The sequence below is a fragment of the Hypanus sabinus genome, chromosome 12 (assembly GCF_030144855.1).
Source record: "Hypanus sabinus isolate sHypSab1 chromosome 12, sHypSab1.hap1, whole genome shotgun sequence".
Lineage (NCBI taxonomy): Eukaryota > Metazoa > Chordata > Chondrichthyes > Myliobatiformes > Dasyatidae > Hypanus > Hypanus sabinus.
Genome location: NC_082717.1, coordinates 101,251,551 through 101,266,320, shown reverse-complemented (window position 1 = coordinate 101,266,320; position 14,770 = coordinate 101,251,551). Strand labels below are relative to the sequence as shown.

The window sequence follows — 14,770 nt, the reverse complement described above, 5'->3', positions numbered from 1 at the left end:
CGGTGCTCCCGGTGTGGCCTTCTATATATTGGTGAGACCCGACGCAGACTGAGAGACCGTTTCGCTAAACGCAGGATCTCCCAGTGGCCACACATTTTAATTCAATGTCCCATTCCCATTCTGGTACGTTAATCCATGGCCTCCTCTACTGTCAAGATGAAGCCACACTCAGGTTGGAGCAACAATACCTTATATACCGACTGGGTAGCCTCCAACCTGATGGCATGAACATTGACTTCTCTAACTTCTGTTAATGCCCCTCCTCCCCTTCTTACCCCATCCCTGATATATTTAGTTCCCCCCCCACTTTTTTTTTCTCTTTTTCTGCCCATTACTCTGCCTGTTCTCCATCTCCCTCTGGTGCTCCCCTCCCTCTTTCTTTCTCCCTAGGCCTCCCGTCCCATGATCCTTTCCCTTCTCCAGCTCTGTATCCCTCTTACCAATCACCCTTTCAGCTCTCAGCTTCACCCCACACCCTCCAGTCTTCTCCTATCATTTCGCATTTCCCTCTCCCCTCACTACTTTCAAATCTCTTACTATCTTTCCTTTCGGTTAGTCCAGACGAAGGGTCTCGGCCCGAAACGTTGACAGTGCTTCTCCCTATAGATGCTGCCTGGCCTGCTGTGTTCCACCAGCATCTGCAGGTTTCCATGTGTTTTCATTTCTACATTTCTGATTTGCCTTTTAAAAATTTGTCATCTTGGCTTGCAAAGAGCTATTAGTTCCATCTTTAAAGGAAAAGTCATTAATCAGGATATCCAACTCAGTACTAATAGCAATACAAGCCAGCTAGATATTGAAGCACACACTTCAAACTTGATGGTTTTTGAAGCTCCATACTTTCTACTTGTAAGTTCACAATGACAAACATGAACATTTAAATTCAGAGGCATCATGAATTACTTCCTGGAATAAGAACATGGGGTAAACCCCACTGTAGTCAGCAAGCCTATTTATTTCCATAGATCTATTTTCAGCTTTATTCGGTAATGTGTTTCTATCATCTCCCGCTATTTGCACCTCCACAGCAGACAAATCAGCTGTGAGCAGCAGTTCATCATCTTCTCTTACACGGCACCAACAATATCTGCATCAGCTGCATTCACCTGGTCACCATCCTTCAATTTGAGACCTGTTGTTTTTTAACCTTTCCCAGTTCTGATGAATATCATTAACCTGTGATGTCAACTATTTCACCTGAACAAATGCTGTCTGACCTGCTGTGCATTTGCAGCATTTTATGGTTTTATTTCAGCAATGCATTCAATTACCTCAAACTAATATACAGCATTTACTCAAATGTCCCTATCTACTCCTTTCCCATAATTCTGTGGGTGTTGGGATCAAGTCAACTGTTCCCAGTTTACAATGGGACAGGTGAATCAAGCCATCTGTTCCCAGTTTACAGCAGTACAAGCGTTTACGTAGTTTACAGTGGGACAGGTGGATCAGACCAGCTGTTCCCAGTTGACAAAAGGACAATTCTGTGTGAACAGAACAGTTGATTCCAGCCAATGATTTCCCATTTATCCCAGAAATGCAAGATTCAGCTTAAGGAAGCATTTCCTTCCTTATCTTAACCACTGATCCCCATCCCTTCTTTGAGCTGAACTCTTGTTTAGCCAATATTACTTTATCATTTGACAAGAGACAACTAAGACTGGTAGATTGGAAGTAGTACTGTCAAGCAGTTTGGTGGAGTTAAAGAGGCTTTTAGGCTTTTATGTTGCATTAACTGTTGCTGATTGAAGTCTCTTGTTTTTGCAGCTTTTTGACTTTGACATTGAAGTGAAACCAATGCTGGAAGTACTGGTGGGGAAAACCATTGAACAAGCTCTTCTGGAGGTTTTGGAAGAAGAAGAGTTGATGAATCTACGTGCTCTCCAACGTGACTTTGAGGAGGTTCGCAATGCTGAGCTTGCAGAAGTACAGCGCATGGAAGAAAGGGAGAGACGTTACAGGGAGGAAAAGGTAGGATCACTTCAGGTGAAGACTGGATGAAAAGGATCCCCTTTAGTTCTTTAGTTCTGTTGTCCCTTCTAAATTTATGTCTTTTAGTTTTATATCCTCAAATATGGAGAAATGTTTTCTGCAGTCTACTTATCTATAGCCCACACGATTTTACTGTACATACCTCAGTCGTGTCCCTCTTAACCCCCTCCTTTCCAGGGAGAACAGAGCTTGCCTCATTATTCTCTACTCATAACTCAGAAGCTTCTTTTCAGGTAATATCTTGGTGAATCTCCTCTGCAACCCTCCTGTGCTATCACATTCTTCCTGTAGTATGGTGACCAGAACTGTACACAGTACTCTAGCTGTTTAATAAAGTTGGACAAATTCTTCCCTACTCTTGTATTCAGTGCTCTGACTAATTAAAGCTAGTATCACGTATGGTTGTCTTAACCACACTGTTAACAGGCACAGCTCAAGGAGGGCTCAACTACCATCTATGAATTCAACATTGACACTACTGTTGTTGGTAGAATCTTGTATGGCAACAAGGAATGAGGGGGATCAGCTGGTTGAGTGGTGTCACAAGACAACCTCACACTCAGTGTTCACAAGACCAAGGAACAGATTGTTGACTTCAGGGAGAGGAAGTTGGGAAAACACACCAGTTGTCATTGAGGCAGTAATGGAGGCAAGGGTAAGCAGCTTCAAGTTCCTGTGCATCAACATCTCAGAGGATCTATCCTGGTCCCAACAGATCAAGCAATCACAAAGAAGGCATGCCAGCAGTTCTACCTTGTTAAGAATTTGAGGAGATTTGGTATGTCACCAAAAACTCTTACAAATTTGATGTACAGGAGAGCATCTGACTGGTTGTATCAAAGCCTAGTATGAAGGCTCAGATGCACACAATTGCAATAGACTGCAGAGTTAGCCAGCTTCATCATGGGCACAACCCTCCCCTCTACCAAGGATCATTCAAGGTGCAATGCCTTGAAGCATGATCCTGCTGATGTTGTTTATCTATTGGCACTCCAAGTTGATGCTCAGAATGTGAAAAACTAACTCCTGTTTTGTCTTCTCTCCTTTCAGGAAGTAATTATTTTCTGTGTTTCACCCACTATCAAGGAATTTTGATATAAATCTGTGCCCCAACATATTGATATCATTCAGTGTTATGTGCTGTGTCATTATGATATAGGCAATCATGATCTCACGATGATGAATGTTGTTGGCAAAGCTCTCAGTGCTCTGCCACGAAAGTTCACAAAATGTTCGTAAAATCTCAAATAATCCTGACAAATGTCACTCCCTTTGGTCTATATCTGGTATTAGAAATTTTACAGTGAAACTGGTGTCTATTGTGCTATTTTGCAGAAACGCCGCATGTTACAGCAGCAAGAAGTGTTGAAGAAAGAGAAAGAAACTTCAGACAAGATTGCAGCACATGCATTTGCCCAAAATTATCTGGCTGATCTAATTCCTGCTGTCTTCAGTACACTTCGCAATAATGGCTACTTTTATGACCCTGTGGAGAGAGGTTTGTCTTGATTATATTTTACAGTTACGCATATCTTGGCAATAAATAGATTTAGTCAGTGCTTCAATTTTCTCTTCATGCTCTGAGCATTTCAGCTTATACCATTGCTCTTGTCTGTCCTGTATATTCAGACCATAAGATCATAAATTAGACCTTTTGGTCCATCATGTCTGTTTCACCCATTTCATTTTACTCTCAGTCCCAATCTCCTGCCTTCTCCTCGTATCCCTTCACGCTCTGATTAAACAAGAATCTATCAAACTCTGCCTTGACTTGGCCTCTGAAGCTGCCTGTAACATTCCCTACTACCTACTCAATATCAAGCCAACATTCTCCCTGAGGTATAACCATTTTCTTCCATTAATGATTATTTCTCATTTCTTATTCCTCATTGCTAGTCTATGGTATCCCACTAATCATTCCTTGTCACAAACAGTCCACTTTCTCCTTCCAAAGCAACTTCCTACTGCATCCAAAATGGGACTAAAAGTTCAATCACAAACAAGAGAAAGTCTGAAGTTGCTGGAGATCCATCCAATCAACACACACAAAAAAAAGTAAAATGTATGTTTCGGGCCACAGCCCTCTGGTAGGACTAGAGAAAAAAGATGGGAGCTCCCCACCATTTAAATCTACTCCTCATCTTTTTTTCTCCAGTCCTGCTGAAGGGTTTCGGCCCAAAACGTCGTCTGTGCTTATTTCCATAGAAGCTGCCTGGCCTGCTGAGTTTCTCCAGCATTTTGTGTGTGTTGCTTAAAAGTTCAACCCCAAGTCACTGTACAATAAGTTTCTCGCTTGTATAATCTTTGACGTTTCAGTGTTTGCACCCTTCCATCCATCTGTATTGTTGTTTCCATTAAAATCATTGCACTTCATTTTAAAAGATCCTCATCCCTGCTCATTGTGTATGAATTACAAATCGGAATGTCCACAGTAGACAATTAAATCATCACCGTATCAGAAGAGATTGCTGCTCCTTCAGTGATGATCTTTACATTCATACTGACTACAGAAGATTGGATGATGGCAAATCTTATTCCTTTGTTCAAAAAAAAGTAATAGGTACAATCCTGGGATTTATATACCATTGAATCTCACATCAGTGGTAGACAAACTATTTGAGAGGATTCTTAGAGAAATGATTTGCAAGCATTTGGAGCAGTAGAGTCTGATCAGAGATACTCACCAAGGCTTTGTGAAGGGCAGGACATGCTTCAGCAGCCTGACTGAATTATTAGGAGAAATAATAAAACAAATTGATGAAGATAGAGTAGTTGATGTGGTGTATATGTATTTTAGTAATATGTTTGATATGGTTCCTTGTTGTTGGCTCATTCAGCAAGTCAGGAGGCATGGGATCTAAGGAAACTTAGGTATGTGGATTCAGAATTGACTTCAGAAGACAGAGTGATTGTAAATGGTGCTTATTGTGCCTGGAGGTTGGTGACCAGTGATATTCCACAGGGATCTGTTCTGGAGCCCTGCTCTTCATGATTTTTATAAATGACTTAGAATAGGAGGTGTAAGTTTGCAGATGACATGAAGATTGGTGATGTTGTATTTAATGCAGAGTGTTGTTACAAAAGGACAGACAGAATGCAGAGCTGGGCTGAGAAGTGGCAGATGGTGTTCAATACAGGAAGGGTGGAACTTGGAAGGCAGAGTACATTGTTAATGGCAGGATTCTTAGTGTGGAGGATCAGAAGGATCTTAGCATCCACATCCAAATATCCCTCAAAGTTGCCGTACTGTTGCTAGGGTGGTTAAGAAGTTGTGTGATGTGCTGGCCTTCATTAGTTGGGAGATTGAGTTCAAGAGCTGTGAGATAATGTTCCAGCTCTATAAAACCCTGGTTAGACTGCATCTGGAATATTGTGTTTAGTTCTGGTTGTCTCATAGGAAGATTGGCAGAGGGTGCAGAGGAGATTTACCAACATGGTGCCTGAACTACAGAGCATGCCTTATGAGGAAAGGTCTTTCTCTTTGAAGCAAAGGAGGATGAAAGGTGACTTGATAAGCATATATAAAATGATAAAAAGGCATTGATATGGTGGACAGCCAAGGTCTTTTTCTAGAGGTGGAAATGACTGATATGATAGAACATAATTTTAAGATGATTAGAGGAAGGTATGAGGGGGATGTTAGAGGTAGTTATTTTTACATCGAGTTTTTGATACATGGAAACTCTGGTGGTAGAGATGGACTTTTAAGAGACTCATAGATAGCCATATGGGTGAATGAAAAATGGAGGGAAGGGTTAAATTGATTTTAGAGTAGGTAAAAAGAGTTGGCACAGCATCAAAAGCCAGAAAGCCTGTACTATTTTACGTATGTATATCTGCCTAGATTCAACGAGCTCTCCTGCACTCCTAACTAAAATCACTTGCTCTTCTTGAGTCTTGCTGGAATGTATAGAGACCCCCACCAGCACCCTCTCCATTACACTGTTGAATTTCACTCTCAGACAGAGGTTCCCAACCTGGGGACCACGGACCCCTTGCTTAATGGCAGGATATAAAAACAGTTGGGAACCCCTGCTCTAAGTGGATCACTTCCATAATGTGGCCAATGCATTGAGTTCCAATTCCTAAGAACACATTAAGTTCCCCACCATTGTTCACCTGTGAATTTAAATGCTTGGGATTTTCTGACAAACTGGTAACTGAATAACTAATTAATTTCTTAATTTACTTTCATATCCAAGTTTGGAGACTAATTGTAACACTTCTGTGATATTGGTGAAGATCTTTGAACCAAGGACTTTGGGTCATAACAGTGCATGTTCTCATATAGTAAATTTGATAATCTGGCATGTTTAGAAACTTGATGGTGTAATAGCAGATTTTTTGGACTAATTAATGTTATTCTGTTACTATAGAAACATTTTTTCTACCTGAATTTCCCAAGTAGGTTTAAAGGAATCATGGCAAAAAGGACCCAGTCAGTTTAAAAGGGGCATTGCCAATGGAACCCCCAGTATATCGCGTAGAAGTGTGGGAACTGGGGTCCTGGTGTTTCAGGTGGGACTGTGGGAACTGGGGTCCTGGTGTTTCAGGTGGGACTGTGGGAACTGGGGTCCTGGTGTTTCAGGTGGGACTGTGGGAACTGGGGTCCTGGTGTTTCAGGTGGGACTGTGGGAACTGGGGTCCTGGTGTTTCCGGTGGGACTGTGGGAACTGGGGTCCTGGTGTTTCCGGTGGGAGTGTGAGAACCGGGGTCCTGGTGTTTTGGCTGGGAGTGTGGGAACTGGGGTCCTGGTGTTTCAGGTGGGACTGTGGGAACTGGGGTCCTGGTGTTTTGGCTGGGACTGTGGGAACTGGGGTCCTGGTGTTTCCGGTGGGACTATGGGAACTGGGGTCCTGGTGTTTCCGGTGGGAGTGTGAGAACCGGGGTCCTGGTGTTTTGGCTGGGAGTGTGGGAACTGGGGTCCTGGTGTTTCAGGTGGGACTGTGGGAACTGGGGTCCTGGTGTTTTGGCTGGGACTGTGGGAACTGGGGTCCTGGTGTTTCCGGTGGGACTATGGGAACTGGGGTCCTGGTGTTTCCGGTGGGAGTGTGAGAACCGGGGTCCTGGTGTTTTGGCTGGGAGTGTGGGAACTGGGGTCCTGGTGTTTCAGGTGGGACTTTGGGAACTGGGGTCCTGGTGTTTCCGGTGGGTCTGTGGGAACTGGGGTCCTGGTGTTTCAGGTGGGAGTGTGGGAACTGGGGTCCTGGTGTTTCAGGTGGGACTGTGGGAACTGGGGTCCTGGTGTTTCAGGTGGGACTGTGGGAACTGGGGTCCTGGTGTTTCAGGTGGGAGTGTGAGAACCGGGGTCCTGGTGTTTTGGCTGGGAGTATGGGAACCGGGGTCCTGGTGTTTTGGCTGGGAGTGTGGGAACCAGGGTAGCATAGCCCATATGGTTTTGTGAGGCAGATTCTGAGCCACAAAATATTTGAACAAGTGGGTAGCAGATTATCAGATTCTTATTGTGTTCAGGAAAACATAAGGTCACATTTTCTGATATATGGTTGCAAGTCCCAAATGCTAGCTGTTTCTCTTTCTATGGATGCTATTTGGGCTGCTGAGTTTTTCTAGCATTTTCTGTTTCTGTTTTAGATTTTCCAGTATTTGTAGTTTTCTTGAATTTCAAGAGAAGATGTGGTTAACCCCAATTTGCCTACCTTCTATTTTCACTTGAATTTGAAATCTCTTTTACAAATAATGAAAAGGACTCTAATTCATCAAGCCCCTTAACATTGATGAAGTTATAATCTCCTCTGTTCAGGAGTCCGTTCCCATTTGTAGAAATGAATAGTTATTTGGTGCTATAGCCACAATCTTGTGCTGCTGATTGATCAAAATGACTCTTGTAGAACAACATTAAAAGCAAATTACTGGAAAATGGTCACAAAACCACCCATTCTGCTTACTTTGTGTGCTAAATTAAATAACTTAGAAGTAATGCTGCTACTTACAGGGATGTCTTATATTTTTCTTCACACTGCGCTGGTATAATCAGGTTCTAAAGTTTTTCTTAGAATAGTTTTGAATGAAGATGTTCAAATCCTTCCATGTCCAGCATTTTCTTTTAATATATAGAATGAAAGAGGAAATACCTTTGTGCCATTACCTACATTCCTAAAGCTGAAAATAATCCTCCGTTACCACTCCTCTTCCCCAGTTGTTTAGGTACAGTATATTGACAGTGACATCTTGGAGGAACTCAGTGAATCGAGCAGAAACTATGGAAGGAAATGAATGGATAGACAGATAGTCAATGTTTCGGGTCGAGACCGTTTAACTGGAAGGTCCAGATGATTCACCAGTCCAAGTGTAGGGCTTCAACACAAGTCATTGACTGTCTAATTACTGTCCTTGGTTGATGCTGCCTGAATTGCTGAGGTCCACCAGCTTTTTCCATTTTCTCTAGATTCCAACATCTGCAGTCTCTTGCGTCTCAGTGAAACTTTTAATTTGTATTCATCACCACCTGTCTGTGAGTTATGACATCCTTCACAAACATGGGAGAGAAGGATGAATGTGGAGCATTTATTGCCCTAAGATCAAAAGTGTCATAAAAAGATTTGTCTCTTTCAATTTATTCACTTCTTGCAACTCTTGACCTATCAAGCTGAACTCTGAGAAGGAGGTCATCCAGATTTTTACTTGGGTGGGAAGTGACCAACACAACCATGCTGATATGTTGGTATTTGAGTATTTTAATAATTAATTGTTTCAAATTATTAAGTATTTTCTTAATTTCCAAGGCTTGCTCCTTTATTTTCTAACAGACTGGAGTTACACATAACTCTTCATTTTTTTAGATGTGGAGAACGTATTCCTGCCTTGGCTGATGGGAGAGGTAAAGAAATTGATGGACAAGAAAATTTTGGGAAGGACAATGTTGGACAGTAAGTACCTGGTCTATAACAATTCTGTGAAATTATAATACCACAGGCAAGTTAGCACATGGTAAAAGTAATCAAGAGGGCCTCAGTGTGGAAGCCAAAGGTTCTTAGGGCACTAACAGCACTTAGGGAGCTGTTCCATTAATTTGGGCTTCATTTGCACTTGGAAGGGATCAGTGCTCCAGCAAATTGAATAACTAGGGAAATTGATATGGATTTGACCTAAGTGGGAAGGATTTAATTGATGGTTTCTGGTGATTGGAAATTTGAAAAATTAAAGAGAAAGAGGAAATGCAGTTAAGTAAAGTGAGTAATAAAATCTGAAGGCTGTCAGGAAAGAAGAGCTTACACAGGGAATGCACATTGAATCCATGAACAGCACCTCACTACTTTAAAAAATAGTTTTGTACTACTTACTTAATTTAGTGTGTGTGCATACATACACACACACACAAAACAGCATTTGTAACAAGGTTGGTGAATCAATTGATTATACAGAACAAAAATGAACATGTCTTCATGCAGCATGTTGCAGACTCCAACCACAGTAAAAAGAAATCCTGTCAGATCCCATCTGAGCCTCCTACCTCACTACATATATTTAAGACACAGTTTGAGATATTTTTGTCTAGTACAGTGAATTAAGGGTTATGGGGAAAAGGGAAGTAGGTGGAGCTGGGACTAAGGCAATTCATCTATGAGCTTACTGAGTGGCAGAGCAGGCTCAATAGGCCAAATGGACTAATCCCACTCCTATTTCGTATGTTCTCACACCTTAAGCCTATGCCCTCTTAGACACTTCCAACATGGGAAAAGATTATTACTGCACACTATCATCTATCCTCTCAGAACCTGATCAGGTCACCCCTCATCCTCCTCTGCTCCATGGAAAATAAACACAGCCTATCAGAATCTACTCTTACAACTGTAATGCTCCAATCTAGGTAACATCTTGGTGAATCTCCTCTGAACTTTCCCCAACTCAATCATATCCTTCCCATATGAGATGATCTGAATTGCACACAATACCTCAAGTTATAAAGTTGGAGTGTGTGGCATCTCAACTTTGTGCCTTTGTCAATGAAAGCAAGACTTCCATATTTTTTCTCACTACCTCATCACCTACGCTGCCACTTTCTGTCTGTTCATCAACACTCCTCTGGATCCTACCGTTTGTTGCCTGTGTTCTATAATTACCTCACTTGTGTCTGGATTAAATTCCATCTGCCACTGCTCCGTCCAATTCTCCAGCTGACCTGTATCATGCTGTAGTCTTGGACAATTTTCTTTGCTCTTTACAATCCCATCAGTTTTCATATAATTTGCAATCTTTCTAATCATACCTCCAACATTGATAACTAACTCATTAATATAGAGTATATCACAAACAGCAGGATGGCGCAGCGCTGATCTCTGTTGTACACCACTGGTCATAGACATCCATTCAGAAAGCAGCACTCCGCCATCATACCCCACCTCTTTTTACCAAGCCAATTTCGGATCCACTTTGACAGCCTGCTTTGGATCCAGTGGACTGCGTTCTTCTGAATCTACCTACCATGCAGAGCCATTTCAAATGCCTTACCTCAGTCCATGGAGACAACATCTACCATATTCTCCTCAACAATTCAATTAAGTTTGTTTAACAGTTTTTCCCATAAACCAAGCTATTACTGACTATCCCTAATCAATCCCTGCTCTTCCAAGTGAAGATAAATGCTGTATTTTCCAATTTTTTGTAATAGTTTCCTTAGTGCTAATATAATACTAACTTGCCCATAGTTATCTGTGTTATCCCTCTGTCATTCTTCCATACAGAATTTAGTTTTGGACTTTCAGAAGGCCTTTCACAAGGTACCATTTTATTAAATAAAATTGGTGCTTTTGGTTTCAGTAAAATAAACCGACATGGGTTGAGTAGTGGTTAGCAGGTAAAAAACAGAGAGCCAGGATTTATTTTAGAGTCTGGAAAGCCTTCGACAAGGTCCCGCATGGGAGATTAGACAAGAAAATTAAGTGGCTTGGCATTCAGGATGGGGTAGTAAATTAAATTAGACATTGGTTTTGTGGGAGAAGCCAGAGATTGGTAGTAGATACTTGCTTCTCGGACTGGAGGCCTGTGACTAGTGGTATACGATGACGGGTCCATTGTTGTTTGTCATTTATATCAACAATCTGGAATCTAATGTAGTAAACTGGATCAGTAACTTTGTGGATGACTCCAAAATTGTGAGTGTGGTGGACAGTGAGGAAGGCTATCAAACCTTGCTACAGCAACTGGACCAGTGACAGAAACGGGCTGAAAAATGGTAGATGGACAAGTGTGAAACATTCTACTTTGGAAGGACAAACCAGAGTAGGATTTGTGCCACTGTTCCCTCTAAGCTGTGTGGGTGTGCACAGTAATTGAAATGCTCCTGCACACATAGCACTTGTTGCTGTGTAGCTGGAATTTTTTTCATATAATGTTAATATAATTCTAAAATAATAAATATTTTTGAAATCTATGTTAATATACTTGTGAAGTACCCTGTAATTAATTAGGTGTTAATAAAATCCATTAATTTTCTAAATAATAAAGTACCACAACCTTTGAAACATTTTAGAGCTTCACTGTATGTACGTGGTCAGAGTTTCAATTACAACAGTTACAGATTGTAACAATAAACACAGAATGGAAGTTGGCAGCTCATAGTTAATAAACCACTGGTCTGCTGAACACCAACGATGTTCAGTCAATATTCATAGTATGCATATTAGAAAAAAAATTAAAGTCCCACAGGCCTTGTAAAAAATTTATTGATCAGAGCAATGATTGGTCAGCTGTAAGTAAAATTATAGGGAACTTTAAGTGGTTGGGCACTGAGGAGTACAGTTGAACAGAGGGATCTGGGAATACAGATCCATAATCCCTTGACAATGCCACCATAGACAGATATGGTCATAAAGAGAGTTTTTGGCACATTGGCCTTCATAAATCAAAACAATGAGTACAGCAGTTGGGATGTTATGAGAAGTTGTATAAGATGTTGGTGAGGCCTAATTTGGATATTGTGTTCGGTACTAGTCACTAACCTACAGGAAAGGTGTTGAAAAAATGCAGAGAAAAGTTACAAGAATGTTACCAGGACTTAAGGACCTGAGTTATAGGGAAAGGTTGAATAGGTTAAAACCTTATGCCCTAGAGCGTAGGTGAATGAGGGGGAATTTGACTTTGGTATACAAATTATGAAGGGTATAGATAGGATATTTTTCCACTGAGGTTGGGTGAGAGTACAACTAGAGGCCATGGGTTAAGGGTGAAAGGTGAAATGTTTAAGGGGAACATGAGGGGGAATTTCTTCACTCAGAGCATGCTGAGAGTGTGGAACGAGTGGAAGTGGGTTTGATTTCAACATTTAAGAGAAATTTGGATAGGTACATGAATGGGTGGGTGGTGGGGTGGAAATACATGTCTACCAAAGGAGGTGAGGAGCTCTCCTTCCCTCCGCTATCCTGCATATCACCCTTGGGCAAGGTGTAGCACTTGCTTAGCGCTCCGGATCAGGGTCATGTGAAGCCATGGTTGCAAGTGGTGAATGGTCATATGAGCAGCCGGCGCAGATCACAAGTCCTGGTTGTGCGACCACTAACGCCAGGCAGACAATCTCTGAACAGTATCGATAATGGCTGAGGGTCACCCGTCTGGTAAACACACTGCCCAGAAGAAGGCAATGGCAAACCACTTCTGTAGAAAAATTTGCCAAGAACAATCATGGTTATCAGCTGAGAGATGTATGGAGGGCTACGATCTGGATGCAGGTCAATGGAACTAAGCTTAATAGTTTGGCATGTAGTTGAGCCAACTGTGCAAACTGTTTCTGTGCTCTAGTATGCTATGAATTTTATGAGGTTTCAGGGGCTATATGTAGGTTAAGTCACTGTGCAATCACATGGAATATAATGTGGTAAAATGTGAAATAATTCACTTACGTTAGAAAAAAATACAAGGAGTTGAGTACTTTTTAACTGATGAGAGATTGAAAGGTGTTGGTGTTCAGAGAGGCCTGGATGACTTTGTACCTGGATCATTGAGAGTTAACAGGTAATCAGGTAGTGAAGCAAGCAATCAGGAAGGCAACTGATCTATTGGAAGAAGATTGGAATTCAATGATAGAGGTATCTTGATTCCACTACTTAGAGCCCTTGTGAAAATGCAGTTGTGTACAGGTCTTATTTGCCTACCAAGGGAAGGATATACTTGCAAGAGAGGGAATACAATAAAACATTACCAGATTGATTCCTCTGACTGGACTTGTATTCTATTAACTTTAGAGCAATGAGATGTGATCTCATTGAAACATACAAAATCCTTCTGTAGCTTTTCAAGGTAGGTACAAGGATTATGTTTCCCTTGGCAGGGATGCCGAGAACCAGGGAACCTTTGGAATTTTCTGTCAAGAGACATAAGTTCATGTGTGTGGTCTGAGGCACTGGTGCTTTTTCTCATTGCCTATTTCTTCCTTCCTACCATACGCCTCATCCGTCCCTTGACCCTCTCAACCCCAGCTTTCCTTTCCCCTGAATCACTTCCCTTTGAGTATCCAAATGCAGATCTCCTCACCAGCCTCACGGACCACTTTGCTACTGCCTTTAAGCCCTTGACTATCCCGGGTACATCATGCTCCGTAACACCTTTTTAAAAACCCCACAGCAGTACTGCTGTACTATGTCTTGTAACCTGACACACTCCAAAACCCTCACTGTGCTCTCAACCACACTCCAGACCTTGATGTCAGCTCTGCTCAGGATGTAGGGTGCATTCTCTTTGTTGGTAATTTGAGTGAAATGAAATATTTGCTGCCACGTCCTTTTCTCAACACCTCTACATCACTCTTACGTCAGAATCCACAGCCTCAAATGACTTCACACCACTTTAATTATGTATCTATTTATGAAAGTTTTTGATGTTCCCTTTTATATTGCCTGCTGATCTTTTCTTATGGCCTCTTTGATTAATAAAAAAAGTCAATAGAAACCAACAGACCTTGCAACAATGCACTTTTTAGATGTGCATAATCCTTCTCCATTACTGAAGAAGGGACTTACTTTTGATTTTTATTCATTTATTTGAGATACAGCACAGTAACAGGCCTTCCACCACAATGAGCTTATGCTGCCCAGTTACACCCATGTGACCAATTGCCCTGCCATCTTTGGAATGTGGGAGGAAACCTGAACATTCACGGCGAGATCATGCAAGCTCCTTCTAGACAAGGGTGGAATGGTTGCTGACAATGTAACAGCGTTACACCAACCACTGTGCACCCACGGCCTTGGTGTTCCCATACCTTGAAGCAGTCATGACAGAGTTCAGTTTTTCTGGAGAAAAGTGAATTACTAACTAAGTCTTTTCCCCTTGTTTTACAGTACTTCTTCGCGACGTAGCAAGAAATAGAAACCAGTTGTTCAGACACACGGACACTCAGTGAACAACAAATGAATGATGGGACAAGGGACATATTTGGTAATGAAGGAATGACAGAAATTTGAGATTTTCTGTTTATTAAACAGTTCTTTTTGATTAATAAACCATAAATCTGTGATTAAATTAAATAATTACTTTGTTTTTGTCTCATATCCCTTCATTCAGTTTTGTCCTTTACTAATTAAAAAGTGTCTTAGTTTATAGCAAACTTCAGATAACAAGAGCAGGGTTACATAGAAACATAGAAAACCTACAGCACATTACAGGCCCTTCGGACCAAAAAGCTGTGCCGAAATTACCTAGGGTTAACCCACAGCCCTCTATTTTTCTAAGTTCCATGTACCTATCCAGGAGTCTCTTAAAAGACCCTATCATAACACCCAGTAGAGTTATTGAACCCTTCCTGCTCCTAACTTCCACCCACAGA

General features: G+C 41.5%; 1 protein-coding gene across 1 annotated transcript in view; it reads left to right on the top strand.

Moving 5' to 3' along the window:
- Positions 1-14,503, top strand: part of rsph3 (radial spoke head 3) — a 47,748-nt gene extending 33,245 nt beyond the window's left edge. Inside the window, exons 5-8 of the mRNA XM_059986565.1 lie at positions 1,768-1,971; positions 3,328-3,490; positions 8,793-8,879; positions 14,286-14,503. Coding sequence (XP_059842548.1) covers positions 1,768-1,971; positions 3,328-3,490; positions 8,793-8,879; positions 14,286-14,347 — 516 coding nt within the window. The 3' untranslated portion in view covers positions 14,348-14,503. The remainder of the gene's footprint in view (positions 1-1,767; positions 1,972-3,327; positions 3,491-8,792; positions 8,880-14,285) is intronic.
- Positions 14,504-14,770: the final 267 nt, after the last annotated feature.